The 14,295-nt window shown below is 33.8% G+C and overlaps 1 protein-coding gene across 1 annotated transcript; it reads left to right on the top strand.

The window, feature by feature from the left end:
* The first annotated feature begins 7,075 nt into the window (after positions 1–7,075).
* LOC131076710 (2-methylene-furan-3-one reductase) lies at positions 7,076–14,034 on the top strand. Its single transcript, XM_058014012.2, has 4 exons — positions 7,076–7,466; positions 8,541–8,868; positions 9,110–9,265; positions 13,423–14,034. Exons 1-4 carry the CDS (start codon positions 7,122–7,124, stop codon positions 13,686–13,688), a joined length of 1,095 nt encoding a protein of 364 aa, XP_057869995.2. The 5' UTR covers positions 7,076–7,121; the 3' UTR covers positions 13,689–14,034.
* The last annotated feature ends 261 nt before the right edge of the window (positions 14,035–14,295 follow it).

Raw genomic sequence — 14,295 nt, forward strand, 5'->3', positions numbered from 1 at the left:
CTTCACCCCTGTGAGCATCACCTAGATGCAATGAGTGTTAAGTGGACCATTCATTCTCACGAGAGATGGGTTCTTGTGAGCCACTACTCGTGAAACATGGGTTAATGAGTTTGACTCAAAAACTACACAGTTGAACCCTGATAGCAATATCATAGTTTGACTTGTTGTGGAAAATACCTCCTACTTATTATTTGAATATAGTTTTTGTATAAAGTAAACACTATAATTTAGTTGTTGGTAAAATGCTAAAATTGATGTTACACAAGTTGCCACACTTTAATCAATAAATTTTACCTTTTTTCTTCAATTTTTTGGTTTATATTGATAACTTAAAACTTTAGTGAATGGATATAGTTTTTATTATTCTTTATAAATATATATTTTTCAATAAATTTAAAAATTTGCATGTACTGAAATATAACTTTTTCTATTTGCTGCCACCTTTTTTTATTCATTATTTATCCAATAGAAAAAAATAGTATCATCTTGACATATATTCTTTTCTCTAGTGCATCATATTTTTTCAGCAAAAATTTTAAATAAACTTTGGTATTTATTCTTGTCAAGATAATCAATCTTATATTTAAGTGCCAATGACCTACTTTCAATAAAAATAAAATGTAAAATATAAAAAATAATTGAAATATTAAAATCTAGATATATTTTGGAATATTCACTTGTAGATCTATAAAAGGGTATTTTTACATTTCAAAAAAAAAATTATTTATAAGAGTAGGAGTTGTTGAAACATCGATTTTTTCAAAAAATAAATAAAAAAATTGGTAATTAGACCCAAAGTGATATAAAATATACATTTAGTAGACACTTCCAATTGGAAAAGTTGTGGTCCATATATAACTTATCTATAATGAATCTATAGACCATATGTTTGGCTAAAATTAATTTTTAGTTAGAAAAACTTCAATTCACTCTTGTTGATAAGTTGGCCTGAAACATGACACAATATTGTACTTTTACCCATCAATTTCACATCTTTAGTCTTAGATCTTCCATTCAATTTATAATTTTATATAGCTTATTTTCAGCATAATTCAAGGAGTATTAAATTCACCTTGTGCTTAGTCCTTTTCAATCAGATTTGAGATTGAGCCAAGTGGATCATCCATTTTCCTTCCAAATTTAATAATTGAGGAAGTAGGTTTAGTTCTTAGTTTGCATGCATAAACTTGCGAACCCAGTTTCCCATCATTACGTTTTCTCTTTCTTGTCTTTTTGTAAATTCATTTTACTTTGTTAGGCTTTTTGTTAATATTTTTATTGCATTTAATATCTGAACTTGAGTTCCAGTTATCTTGTGCTTTCAAATATAGACCTTCATACCTCATCCATATAGGAAATGTGTTGCGATGTAGTCCCTAACCCATGCATGCATCCTGGAAATTGAGTGTATGGAGTTCACCAAGTGGTCTTGGTGACTCATACTTTTAGCTTTTGTAGTCAAAATACCTTTCTTTCAACACTTCATAGTTTTGTACACTTTATCATCCTAGGGAGCAAACTTAGAGGTAGGAGAACCCTGAAGGTTTTCTCGAAGTGGAGAGAAGGATATTGAGTCCTCATGGGGTCCAGCCACCCTTCACAAGGGTTCAATTTTCCTCCTCTATACTTGTAAGGTAGACTATCAAAGCCAACAACCCTAATGTAAGTAAACATTTGGAACTAAATAAAGTGGCCACCATAATGATTGATCAACTGAATGACTTCTAAAGAGATCATTTGTCCTTTAGTCACCTTTTAATTCTCTGACTAGCTTCATAGTTAATGCATCATTTACTCTCCTAAAATTCACATAGTTGTTCTTTAGCCACAATTGACCATAGTAGTCATAGATTTGAACATTTTCATCATACACTTTAGCAGAGCAAAGTCCTAGCTACTATTTGGTGCAAGATAAGGTGTAGAAAAGATATGATGACATGTAGAAAATGAGAGCACATTGATATACTGAAAGGGGGGTGAAGGTGAATAAAAAAATGCAAATTTCAACTTGATTAAACATTTATCATTATTGACTTCTCCAAGCATGAACCATGAATTATCAAAGTAGTATTTAATATTTTTTATTTAATGATAAAGTAAGTTATCAGAATACATAGGCACATTCACACATTCATACAAAGAACACCAGATTTATGTGGAAACCACATATGGGAAAAACATGGTGAGAATAGTTGCTTGGATCTACTACCTAGATCTAGCAAATCAAAAGAAGGAATAGAATAAGGAATTTACAATGTGACATAGGGAACAACTGACGGGAGACACCAATCCCCTACTCCAAGATTTGAGTACCAGTTCAACATGTGAGACACCAATCTCACATAAATACAAGAGAAGTGAATTGCGGACCTTCAATGAAAAATAATCAGCTTGCTTTAGATGTGAACATCAAAACACCTTCACATAGTCCATATGATCTTCAATCAAAACTAGACATAATGATTGAGTTGCTACTCACATCATCACCCACATACTTGCACATTTATTGTACATTTTAGATGTATATATTAAATAACCAAAATGCCCGAATGAACCTAGATCAACCACATATATAAATTACAATCATAATTACATTTACATGTCAACCTAGAATAAGATTAATGCATCTACAAGTTAGCCACAAGAATAAACCCTGCATCAAATGTGTAATAGGCTCAGTCCAAAATCCTACATATTACTCTAGAAGAAGGGACATGCTATTTGTTACCCAACATGCACATTCCACTAGCCCTAGTGCATAATCACACACTACTTCTGGTAGGCACACATTACAATCCTTTAGCACATAAAACCAAAACATCAACCTAGTCAGCCAACAAGCGTAGTGAACACTCTATCACTTAAAACTATTTGTCTATTGAAGCTCAACCACTAAAACTATAAAATGTGATATGTCATGTGTATACTTACTTCACATCCAAATTGAAGGCCATAACTTTCATTTGTAGTAGAATGCAAGACCCAACGCTCTGAAAATGCAACTAAATGTACATATTTTTCATGAGCAACAAACATCAAAAGTATATTGCAGATGCCTCTAGACAATACTACATAAGATATCCAATAAAAAACAACTCAAATCAAAGCATAATTATAGCATTAAGAGAGCTATCCAATATAGCTTGCCAATTTGAAACTCAAATACTAAGTCATATCATGTTAGAAGCAATTAAATTTAATTCTCATTAATCTACTAACATCTTAGACATCACACCTTTGTCAAACCTTAGAAACACCATTGACATCAATGAAAACATATGTTTAGCAATCTCCCCCTTTTTCATTGATGGAAAAAATTAAAATGCTACTAGCACATCAACACAAACTAAACTAGATATAAAATCCCCCTCTAGAGTATACATGACCTACAAGAAGCATCTGAGCATTTGAACACCTTACTCCTCTTTGAAAGATATAGCATTTTGGGTCTCTTTCTCCCCCTTTGACATCAATGGCAAAGGATAATGCTAGCATTTTGGATCTTTCTAGATATGCTCCATTTTCATCTTGAGTTCCTTACTTCATCAGTTTGATTTCTCCTATCATTCTAAAATATGATCTAAAACACTCTACAAGACCATCAAATCATCCTCTGGTAGGGAGTCAACACTCCCGCTCAACTTGTGCTTCCTATTGAATTAAGAGGAGGGAGAAACCACTCCCAAATTCTACCTGAGACACTCAAAAGTATCATTTGGAAGAGGCTTTGTGAAAATGTATGCAATTATTTCCTTAGTCTCAACAAAATCTAACTTCACCTCTTTGTCTGCAACCTTCTCTGAAAGAATGATACTTAATTGCACAATATGTTTTATCCTTGAATGCATCATCGGATTCTTGGAAATATTTATGGCACTTGTATTATCACAAAGAATGGAAATAGGTGAGCACCAAAAATAACTTTCATCTCCTTAAAATTTTGCTTCATCCATGAAAAATCAGTGCAACAATAAACTATTGCAATGTACTCCACTTTTGTTCTAGATAGGGATACTAAATCTTTCTTCTTTCTCAACAAAAACACAAGGTTGTCACCAAGAAAGAATGACAACTCACCAAGCATTGACATTTCAAACTCTTTCTATATATTGCATCCTCTAACTCTTTGCACATTGCATCATTGTTACCTCCAAAAATATTGCCATCAACATAAACAACAATCAATAATTGATCACCTTCTATTTTTAAGTACAAATTACTATTTGCACTGCCTCTCTTGAAACCTTCTTGTTGTAGATATCTATCCAATTTGTAAAACAATGCTTTGGGGTTTTGATTGAGTCCATAAAGAGCCTTGTTTAACCTACATGCAAAATCATGCTTGTCTAAACATTGGATCTCTTCTAGTTGTTCAATGTAGACTTCCTCTTCTAGCTCACCATTCAAAAATGCAGATTTTACATCTATTTGATACATCATGAAATTCTTGAATAATGATAATGCCAAGAAAAAAATTGATTTCCTTTAACCTTGATTTTGAAGCAAATTTTTCTTCAAAATCAACTCCCTCAACTTGAGCATATCCTTTGCATACAAGTTTGGTCTTATTTGGAATCACCTTTTAGTCTTCATTCAACTTGTTCCTAAAGACACATTTGGTAATAATAACATTCTTGTCTTTTGATCTTGAAACCAACTCACAAATTTCATTCTTATCAATCCGAGATAGTTCTTCCTCCATAGCTTCTAACCAACCTTTTTTTTGCTTGCCTCTACATAAGTTCTTGGTTCAATTTTTGACAGTAAGGAAAAATGTATGTATTCATTTTTTTTCTTAGTTCTTCTTTGGGTTTGAAATCCACTATCTTTGTCTCCTATGATTTGATCTTTAGAATAATTCTTATGGACATACTTGATCGGAGTCAACAATATTTTTTGACTCTCTTCATGTACCTTCATCTCCATTGTGGACTAAATCATCATTGTCATATTCATTTGGAACATTAGTTGATTGTATTGTCTCGTAAACACTTACATTGACACCTTCCATAATATTTCTTAGTATTTTATTATAATATTCATTTATATACATTTCTATTCATAGAATAACTAAGGAAAATACCTTCATAAGGTCTGGAGTCAACTTACCTAGATGTTCTTCTTCCCTCTTGATATAGCACTTGTTTCTAAATATTATGATATGCCCAACTAAAGATGATCTTCCTTTCCATAACTCATATGGAGTCTTTGTAGTCCTCATCCTAATTTGAGCCTTGTTTAAAATCTATACTATTGTCTGATCAATTTCTCTCCAATACTTGTCTAACAACTTTTCTTGGCTCAACTTGGTTTTTGTCATCTCCTATACTGTTTGGTTCTTTCTCTTTGCATCTCTATTTTTTTTAGGAGTTGTAGGAGAAGAATATTATCTTTAGATCTCGTGCACATCACATAATTCTACATATCTTTCAAAAGTAAACTCTCCACCTTTGTTTGATCTTAGACATTTGATTGTTCTTATGATTTCATTATGTATCATTGTCTTAAAAGCCTTAAACGTATCAAAATCTTTTGATTTCTCTTTTAGAAAAGTAATCAAAGTCATTCTAGAATAATATTCAATAAGAAAAAGATGAATGTGTTAGTAAGCCATCAATCTAAAGAAGAATGTATGAGTTGTATTGATGAACTAATTTTTTTTGGATTAATACAATTCTTGTATTTTTTGTGATGGATTTTTCTCTCAAAAAGGTTTTCCCCACATATAATAAATAATGTTGATGTAATTTTTAAATGAAATCGAAATAAATAATGGTACACTTAGATTTGTGCTAGTAAAATTGCATAAGCATGCCAATTTCCATTTAGTTTTGGGCCCATTTTGATGTAATGTCTTAAAAAATTATATGTATTGATAAATGACACATTATTGTGCAAGGTTGGACTCATTCCTTGAACCTTCCATACCCTTAGTTACACATATTTCCATGCATCTCACCTTGTTATGTCCATATATACACTTATTTGTATGAAATCACCATTTATTAAGTTTATCCTTGCACCTATTCTCATACATTAACTTATCACCTTGATAATTATGCTTTCTTGTTGCAAGTCAATCTTACGACATGTAGGAGTGATCCCATGCCATGTAAAATTGACCCAAAATTCAAAATAGTTGTTGACTCTTGCCTATTTTGCTAGCCATTATCAGCCAACTTGGTACATGTTTGCATGATCAACTGCTATGGACTAGTATTTTAAGGAGCACATTCAATTATGATAGAATTCCTATCAAAAAATATAATGCATTGAAGAGATGAATCATTATTGGAACACTTTGCTTTGGAGCACTAAAAGACATCCAATTTTACATCAAATCATTCTAAGACATTCAATCTTTCATCATTTCCATTGTAAAATCAATCTAATCAAAGGGTTTGACCTAAGAGAACTTGACCCATATGATTTTTCCAAGATATCTTTAATGACCACTTATCCTTAACAATCAATGAATCATAGAGAGTACATGAAATTAGATAGTAAAAGTACATTGTAGACCAATTTAAGACAACACATTAGGGATTAGATTCATTTAGCATAGAGTTGAGCTATAATTATAGAATTGAACTAAAATTGATTAAAATTTTGAATAGAATTTCAAACAAAAAGTATAACAAGAGCATTTATTTTTTATATCCAAACTAACAAATTCTACATTATAGTAAGTTTTATCTTTATTATGATTTTCTAAATTAACATTTATTCAATCTAATTTACCTATCTAACTCTGATTACTTAAAATAAGATTATGTGTCTATCAATTATATTAGTTAATTAACCTAAAAAAATGTCTAAACAATGCTATTTCCCATTAACAATACAATATATCCACACAAGAGATTTTAAAAAATAAAAATTCACTTAAAAAAAATCAATAAAAATAACACTCTTAATATTATTATTTTATAGTAATAAATAATTCGAGAAGCATCGTCTGTTTTTTATGTTTTTGCCGTATTCCAGGGGGTTGCATAGGAGAGTAAAAGCCGAGGTAATTCCCACGTTGCCACGTGGTAAGTATACAACATAGAGCTACCTCATCTGGTGCATTAAATTGATAGGGAGGCAGCAAAGCCACATATGAATGTGACGAGAGTATGGAGGCAACTGCCTTTGCCATTGCAGGCATTCCTCCCCTTATCCAAACCAAAACCAGGCTCTCAAATGGAAGATTGACATTCAGAAAAATAAAGAACAAGGGCAGACATGAGAGCGGAATTTTGACTTATGCAAGTGCCAGTGCCAGTGCCAGTGGAGGAATGCAGAAGGCGTGGCTATACAAGGAATATGGAGGCGTAGATGTGCTGCAGTTTGAAGAGGAGGTGGCTGTGCCCGAGCTCACCCCAGATCAACTTCTCATCAAAGTTGGCGCTGCAGCACTCAATCCTGTTGATTTCAAGCGGAGGCAGGGCAAATTTAAGGCCACTGATTCTCCTCTTCCGGTTTGTATTCTCATTCTGCTAGCCTAAGAGGGAATGAGAATAAAAGGTCTCCTAATACATGCTCATTTTAGTTGTAGCTCGTTCTAACTTCTGTAAGAGGTTTTGTTTTGTGATATCTTTCTAATCCGGAAATGCAGAAAGAAATAAAATTCATAGAACCCAATTTTAGTTAATTATGCTATACATTTTTTTTCAATTGGATTAAGAGAGAATTTACAATGAGTTACTCAGAGAGAGCTTAAGTCTAAACATGTAAGTTGTACATCTTTAAGTCTATTGCATTTTGGGAAGAAGCTTCCCCTAAAAACCTATCATCAGTTAATTCAAGCAGTGGGGTTTTTTGTGTCAAAATTAGTGACCCCTCTTGTTTTCTTCACTGTTTTAAGTCTTTAAGAGATTTTTCACTATGTAGGGTATTGTTAACTCATCACAGTTGTGTCTTTTTTTAAGTTAGTAGTTTTTCTCATTAACTTCTAAATTACGGTGTATCTTACAGTATAATCATGAGTTAATAAAACCCACATTGCAGCCATGCAAACCTAAGCATATTTTATTATTATGAAGAAGGATCAGTATATTTAAGAAAATCTCACTTTGGGCTCTTCACCCTGAAATTTTGTACAATGTAGGATATTTAAAGTCACTATTGTAGCAACCATTTTCTCTGATTTATAATTTCCCCATGACCTTTTAACTTAAATGTTGTACATTACAGAATAATCATTAAGCAATAAGACCCACATAGACACAAACAAATAAGTGTGAAGAAACAACAAATGGTTTTTACAAAATTCATCTCTTTGATCTTTTCACCCTTCTGTTATGCAACCAGTTTGAATCATCATGGCAACTGCTGATAATGATAGAACTCGAACTGTTTGCAATATAAAATTTGGAGACGTGTATGGTGTTTCTAATTTTTTGCCTCACATATCTAAGTATATACAAGTCTTTTTAGGTACATCTCTCAAGCAGGCTACTGGTTATTGGAAGCATGGTTGAATGTTGTTTGTTCTTCTGCTATTGTTATAGATTGTAAACGTTGTCTGAATGTGCCCTTTTGCATTTATGCAGACAGTGCCAGGATACGATGTTGCTGGCACTGTGGTGAAGGTAGGAAGTAGGGTGCAAGGGTTTAAGGAAGGTGACCAGGTATATGGAAACATTAATGAAAAGGCTTTGGAGTTCCCAAAGCAATATGGCTCAGTTGCCGAATACACAGCTGTAGAAGCGAAGCTCGTTGCTTTAAAACCAAAAAATTTAGACTTTGCCCAGGCAGCGAGTCTTCCTCTGGCCATTGAAACTGCACATGAAGGCCTTGAAAGAGCAGGTTTTGGTCCTGGAAAGTCCATTCTTGTGTTGGGAGGTGCAGGTGGTGTGGGCAGTCTTGTCATACAGGCAAGTAATTATTCTTGTGTTTTTTAGATGAGAACATTGTTCAGGCAAAAAGTAAAAATAGAGAAGAATATGCAAATAAGATTCCAGAAGCAAAGAATGAAAAAGAAACTACATTATTCAAAGTCATGTCTCCTGAACTGAAATACATGAAACAGAGTTTTGAGAAATAGCATGTCATGTCACACTTGAGATAAACATCATTTCTAAAACTAGTAGATGCATATCTGTTGTTGTGAAGCAGTTAGCAAGACAAGTCTTTGGGGCATCGTTCATTGCAGCAACTTCAAGCACTGGGAAATTGGAAATTATGAAGAGTCTTGGAGTTGATGCGGCAATTGACTACACTAAACAAAACTTTGAAGAATTGCCTGAGAAGTATGATGTTGTCTACGATGCAGTTGGTAAGTATGGAAAATTAGAAGAAACAAACCAAAAAGTTCTTGTTGTTTATATGGACATACTTGAAAAGTTGCATTAGCTTCATTAAAAATTATATATTCCAACAATAGCTTCTATATTTGAATGCTTTTTCTTTTGGCAATTTTATTCTATTAAAATCAATTTGCATATGCTTTCCTAAAATGAAAATAGAACTGTCCATTTTTGTCTGGATAGAATTAGTAGCTTTAATTTACGATGATGGCAGGATCCAATAAATAGCTGAAAAGCATCTATAAGTTTTTATAGCTGAAAAGCATCTATAAGTTTTTATAGCTGATTGTGCTTGTTATGCCATTAAGGGCCATTTCAGCCTTCTTGCTAAGGGACATTAAACCATGATAAGGGCTTCAGCTTGAATCAATCCTAGAGACTCATCCTGCAAACACTCAAAAGTTTTCATAACTGAGAAAATTCAATTTTATTTATTATGTTATGGAAATGTGGCTAAATAGGCTAAACAGCTAGATATTCTCTTGCTTGGATCCATTGGGCATCTACTGTACTAAGGAGAGTTATCTATATTAGAGCTCTAGTCTACAAGGTATCACACACTCATCCTGATGATTAATCACTTTGTGTGATTCCAAATGCCGATGGTTCAAAAAATTCATACGCAAGTCTTAGTCAGAAGCTCTATTACATTTACATGGTCCATAAGTTGAAATAAAGTTTGTTTCAACTTAAGACTGGAAATAAAATTTATTTCAACTGAAGAACAGGAATAAAGTTTTTATTTCAACTTTTAGACCGTGTAAACCTTGATATCTTATGTTGAAACGGTCTTTACTACAAGGTAACCAAGCATTATTAGCAACAACAAGAAGAAGTACAAATATTTACAGCAACGTACTCAATGATTCCAGAAGTACACCATCAGGAAAAATAAGTTTTCTTGAGGTATTTCTATGGAATTGCCGAAATATTGAAACTTTGAGTTGTCAAATGTTATTTGATTTTAACCTTATTATACACGAAATGAATAGTTAGTGAGATAAGATAACTGCCAGTTAAAAGAGAACTCTAGTTAAAATGCTATATGTTTTTTTGGATAGAATAGTTAGGGGTCTCTATAAGGGCCTCTATTCAAGATAGAAATAGGACAATACATATGGAATATAAAAACTTGCTAAACGGCTATTATTGCTCTGTGGATCATTCAAGATTTGAAATGGTAAATATGAGAAGCCCAAAAAAGGAATCCTCCACCACTCTATGAATATGTCACCATCAAAAGCCAAAATGCCCCTCGTAATGAACAAACTCATTCACTCGAAGAAGCATGTAGAGCCAGTCACTAGCCCAAAACAAGGATATACCAACATTAGAGGAACCTGAAATACTGAATTTCCATATGCCAGAGATCACTTGAATATCACCATAAGCCTATGTTGCCATATGACATCCTATATCAAAACCCTAAGTCTAGGAGCCAAGACACAAAATAGGAGGCATGGACAACACCATTCCAAGACCTCAAAATTAGGACATTAAGGCCACTAAAAACCACAAGGATTAAACAAAAAGCAAACCCTGCCACCACCTTTATTTCACTGTCCAACAACCCATGCTAGATGAAGAAGTGTCTCCCCTATCTACAAATTCCAACATCGTAGTTTCTCCAGAATAAGCTAGAGGATTGAGGGCATTCAAATGAAACCGAAGGAGAATTTCCTTCCACTTCTTAACAATGCACCATATCACCACAAAGGTAAGGACAGTGTGGTAGTTGGATGCTTCTAGCTTGCCATTGCAATGGGTAACACAAAAGCCATGCAGGACCTTTCTCAAGTCATGGAAATAGGCATGCAAGACACATCTCGTTCTTCAGTACACCGACCCTATCTAGCATAGGCTCTATATTTTCTCCTCCTTTTGAGCCTAATGTAGGCTTTACTTTAAGATTCTCTTCAACAGTTCAACATGCACCAAACTTGCTGTTAGCATTAGCGTTTCTTCAAACTAGGCAGGGAGGAACATTTGAAGCAGCTTACTTGCATTGCTGCATTAGGAACCCCAGTAGCCACTTCTTCTAACAAATCTTATCGTATCATCTCCTTGGAATGCAGAGGATCTCCACCACCAAGACCATCATCCCCAAGTATAGATTTTACAAACTCTAGTGCCACATTGAAATTGCAAGGAAAATGGAGTGTAAGCATTGATATAAAAACCATACCTTTTGAGTGAGGATCTGCCATTTTTCACCTTCTACTTACATGGCATACTAAAGAACATTGATAAAACAACTGATACAGAGCACCTCTGAGACAAGCAATGAAGAAAATTCTGCAAAGCATAGCACAACCTAACATTTCTAACTAACTACACCATATTCCCTTTACATGGCACCTCACACGTCTTAATAAATGTAATCCATACTTTACGATACGTTCAAAGCTGTGGCTAAAATTCTCTCTTATTTCCCACACACTTACAAGAATTGACTCACAAAAGGCACTTATTGAACCCCACCGCCTTAGAAAAAGCCCAATGTATCATTTGAGATCAGCTAAGGTGGCATATTATTTAAATGATGCTCCAATCCCACCCTTGCTTTCGACAAATGACTACAAATTGCTATAATTGAAGCTTGATGCACCCTATAATTGGCTAAAAGATCTGCCAAAGGGTTCCATGCTCACTTGCAAAGCTGACAACAGAGCTTCTCAAACTTTGCTGTAAACATCTTCCCTCTTCTACATAATGATTCAATTTCCAATTTTAATTCGCTTTCTTTCTAATGCATTTATCATCACCATTGAATCACCCTCCACAATCAAAATTTTCATTTTAGCTGCCAATCCTGCTACTAAAAGTTCCCATTCTACTTCATTAATCATCTTGATCCCTAAAAACAGATCCTCCATACACAAGCTTTCTTTCTTCATCTCTTAGAGTGAAGCATCCTTCGGCATTCCCTGGATTAGGATTCTCCTCGGAGACATTATCAAAATTCAACTTAATATATTGTTTAGGGGGAGAAATCCACTTTGTGCATTGCTCTTGATTATTTGGTTCTGTGTTCTTCCCCCTTTTTTTCCTATTTGAGTTTCTTTGGTGAGTTCAAGTGCTACTTGTTAAGAATGTAGCCATCTTTATATTTTCTAAAAATGCAGTTGATCCACTGGTCTCGGACACTCAGTATTTTCCTGTATGACTGCATTCCTTGTGATAAATATTTTCGTTTCTTGAGTATTTAGTCCTTGGAAATCTTCTTAAAGGATTAAAAATGCATCTTTATTCGAGTGTTGCTTCTAGATCCCAAGAAATTAATACTTACAGATATATTTCTGCATATAATATGCAGTCATGCAATTTATTGTTGTGGGCGTTCTCCTCCTGCCATCTATGCTTACTCTACTTTCTATTTCTTGTGACCTATGTTTTGCAGTTATGGATTAAAATAAATTTCATTTGGCTCTCATTTTGAATTTTGATTTATGCTGGAAGCCGAAGTTAAAGTGGTAACTGCAAAGAGCAATCTATGATCGATCACATGGTTTGAGAATAAAAATTGTTTTCTACCCCACTATAAGTTAAAGTTGGAAAGCATTAGCAGAAAAAAAAGGATTCTTCTTGTACTTTCCCCTCTGAGATGGATATATTGCCTCACTCTGAAACTGTTCCATGGCTTTCTGAGTCACTAATTACTTCTGGACTCAACGATATAGCTTGTTCTTGGCATCTGCAACTGAAAGTATCAAGCGTTCCCATAGCTTCTTCGCTTCTTACCACAAGTAAAAGGAGTTTGTGATGATCAACTGGTATTAGTAAGTTGTCTGATGCCTACCTGATATTGGTCTTCATCCTTTCAATGTGCAAAACTAAATTTTGCCTTCCTATCATTATCATATATATGAAAAAAATTTATCCAAAAGGCATTTTAGGGACCAAAGCCCATACCAATCCGAATACTTTTGGAACCTGCTTTGCAAAACAGACAGATATCATTTTGTTTTCGAGGCAGAAATTACCCATTTGCAAATAGGTAGAGTAGTCACTATAATAAATTTTTCCATTCAACAAATCTCCTTAAAGTTCGTAGAGAAATTTGATAAAGAATATTGTTTCCCTCTTGATCAAAAGTACTAATATTTACTTTTTGAAAAAAATGCAGGACAATGTGACAAGGCAGTTAAGGTTGTAAAGGAAGGAGGTAGCGTTGTTGTTTTGACTGGAGCTGTAGTACCCCCAGGTTTCAGATTTGTAGTGACTTCCAATGGTTCAGTACTTTCCAAAATGAATCCATATGTGGAAAGTGGAAAGGTGAAGCCTGTTATTGACCCAAAAGGCCCCTTCCCCTTCTCGCAGTTGGTGGAAGCTTTCTCCCACCTTGAAACATGCAGAGCAACTGGAAAAGTAGTAATTTCTCCCATTCCTTGAAACAATGGGAACACCGGCTTTCCTTTCTTAATTTTGGCTTATCATCAGACATTGTTCATTTATTAATATAGAAAGTCCTCTGCAATTATGTAAATAATTTATTTAAGCGAGCAGCAATTATGCAAAGAATTAATCTAATCATATATAGCTGGATGAAGACTGAACAAAATGGGTATGCTTAAGTTATAGTATTACCGTATTCATCTAAAATCACAATTCTATTACTGTATCTATGGAAAGGAATATGATTGTTAGTTTCTCCTAGCATTTGTATTCAATATCTATAGAATGGATTGTACATCAATTTCTTCATCTAAAATTAAAAAATAAAGTTTCTTTATGAATAGTGCCTATATTATTATTATTATTAGGAAGTGTTACACATATTCTCAAAAAAAGGTTGGTATGTGGGGGCAATAACATAGAACGTTAAAACAAATAAACAAATAAACATCAATTGTTAAGCTGGAAGAGCAAAGGCAGGATGAGGATTCCAGTCATTCGATTTTCCCAGAGTGGGGTTTGAGGTGACAACAGGAAGTTCCCAGCCATCATTATCATTCTTAAACATTTTTATGTTGAATTTCTTTAGTAGCCACATGTACAG

This window comes from Cryptomeria japonica, chromosome 10 (assembly GCF_030272615.1).
Source record: "Cryptomeria japonica chromosome 10, Sugi_1.0, whole genome shotgun sequence".
Classification (NCBI taxonomy): domain Eukaryota; kingdom Viridiplantae; phylum Streptophyta; class Pinopsida; order Cupressales; family Cupressaceae; genus Cryptomeria; species Cryptomeria japonica.

Bases quoted from the DNA above. Each gene is read 5' to 3' on its own strand.
- LOC131076710 (XM_058014012.2), top strand. From the start codon at position 7,122: ATGGAGGCAACTGCCTTTGCCATTGCAGGCATTCCTCCCCTTATCCAA. The intron at 7,467-8,540 runs GTTTGTATTCTC...GCATTTATGCAG, and splicing joins CCACTGATTCTCCTCTTCCG to ACAGTGCCAGGATACGATGT. The intron at 8,869-9,109 runs GTAATTATTCTT...TGAAGCAGTTAG, and splicing joins CAGTCTTGTCATACAGGCAA to CAAGACAAGTCTTTGGGGCA.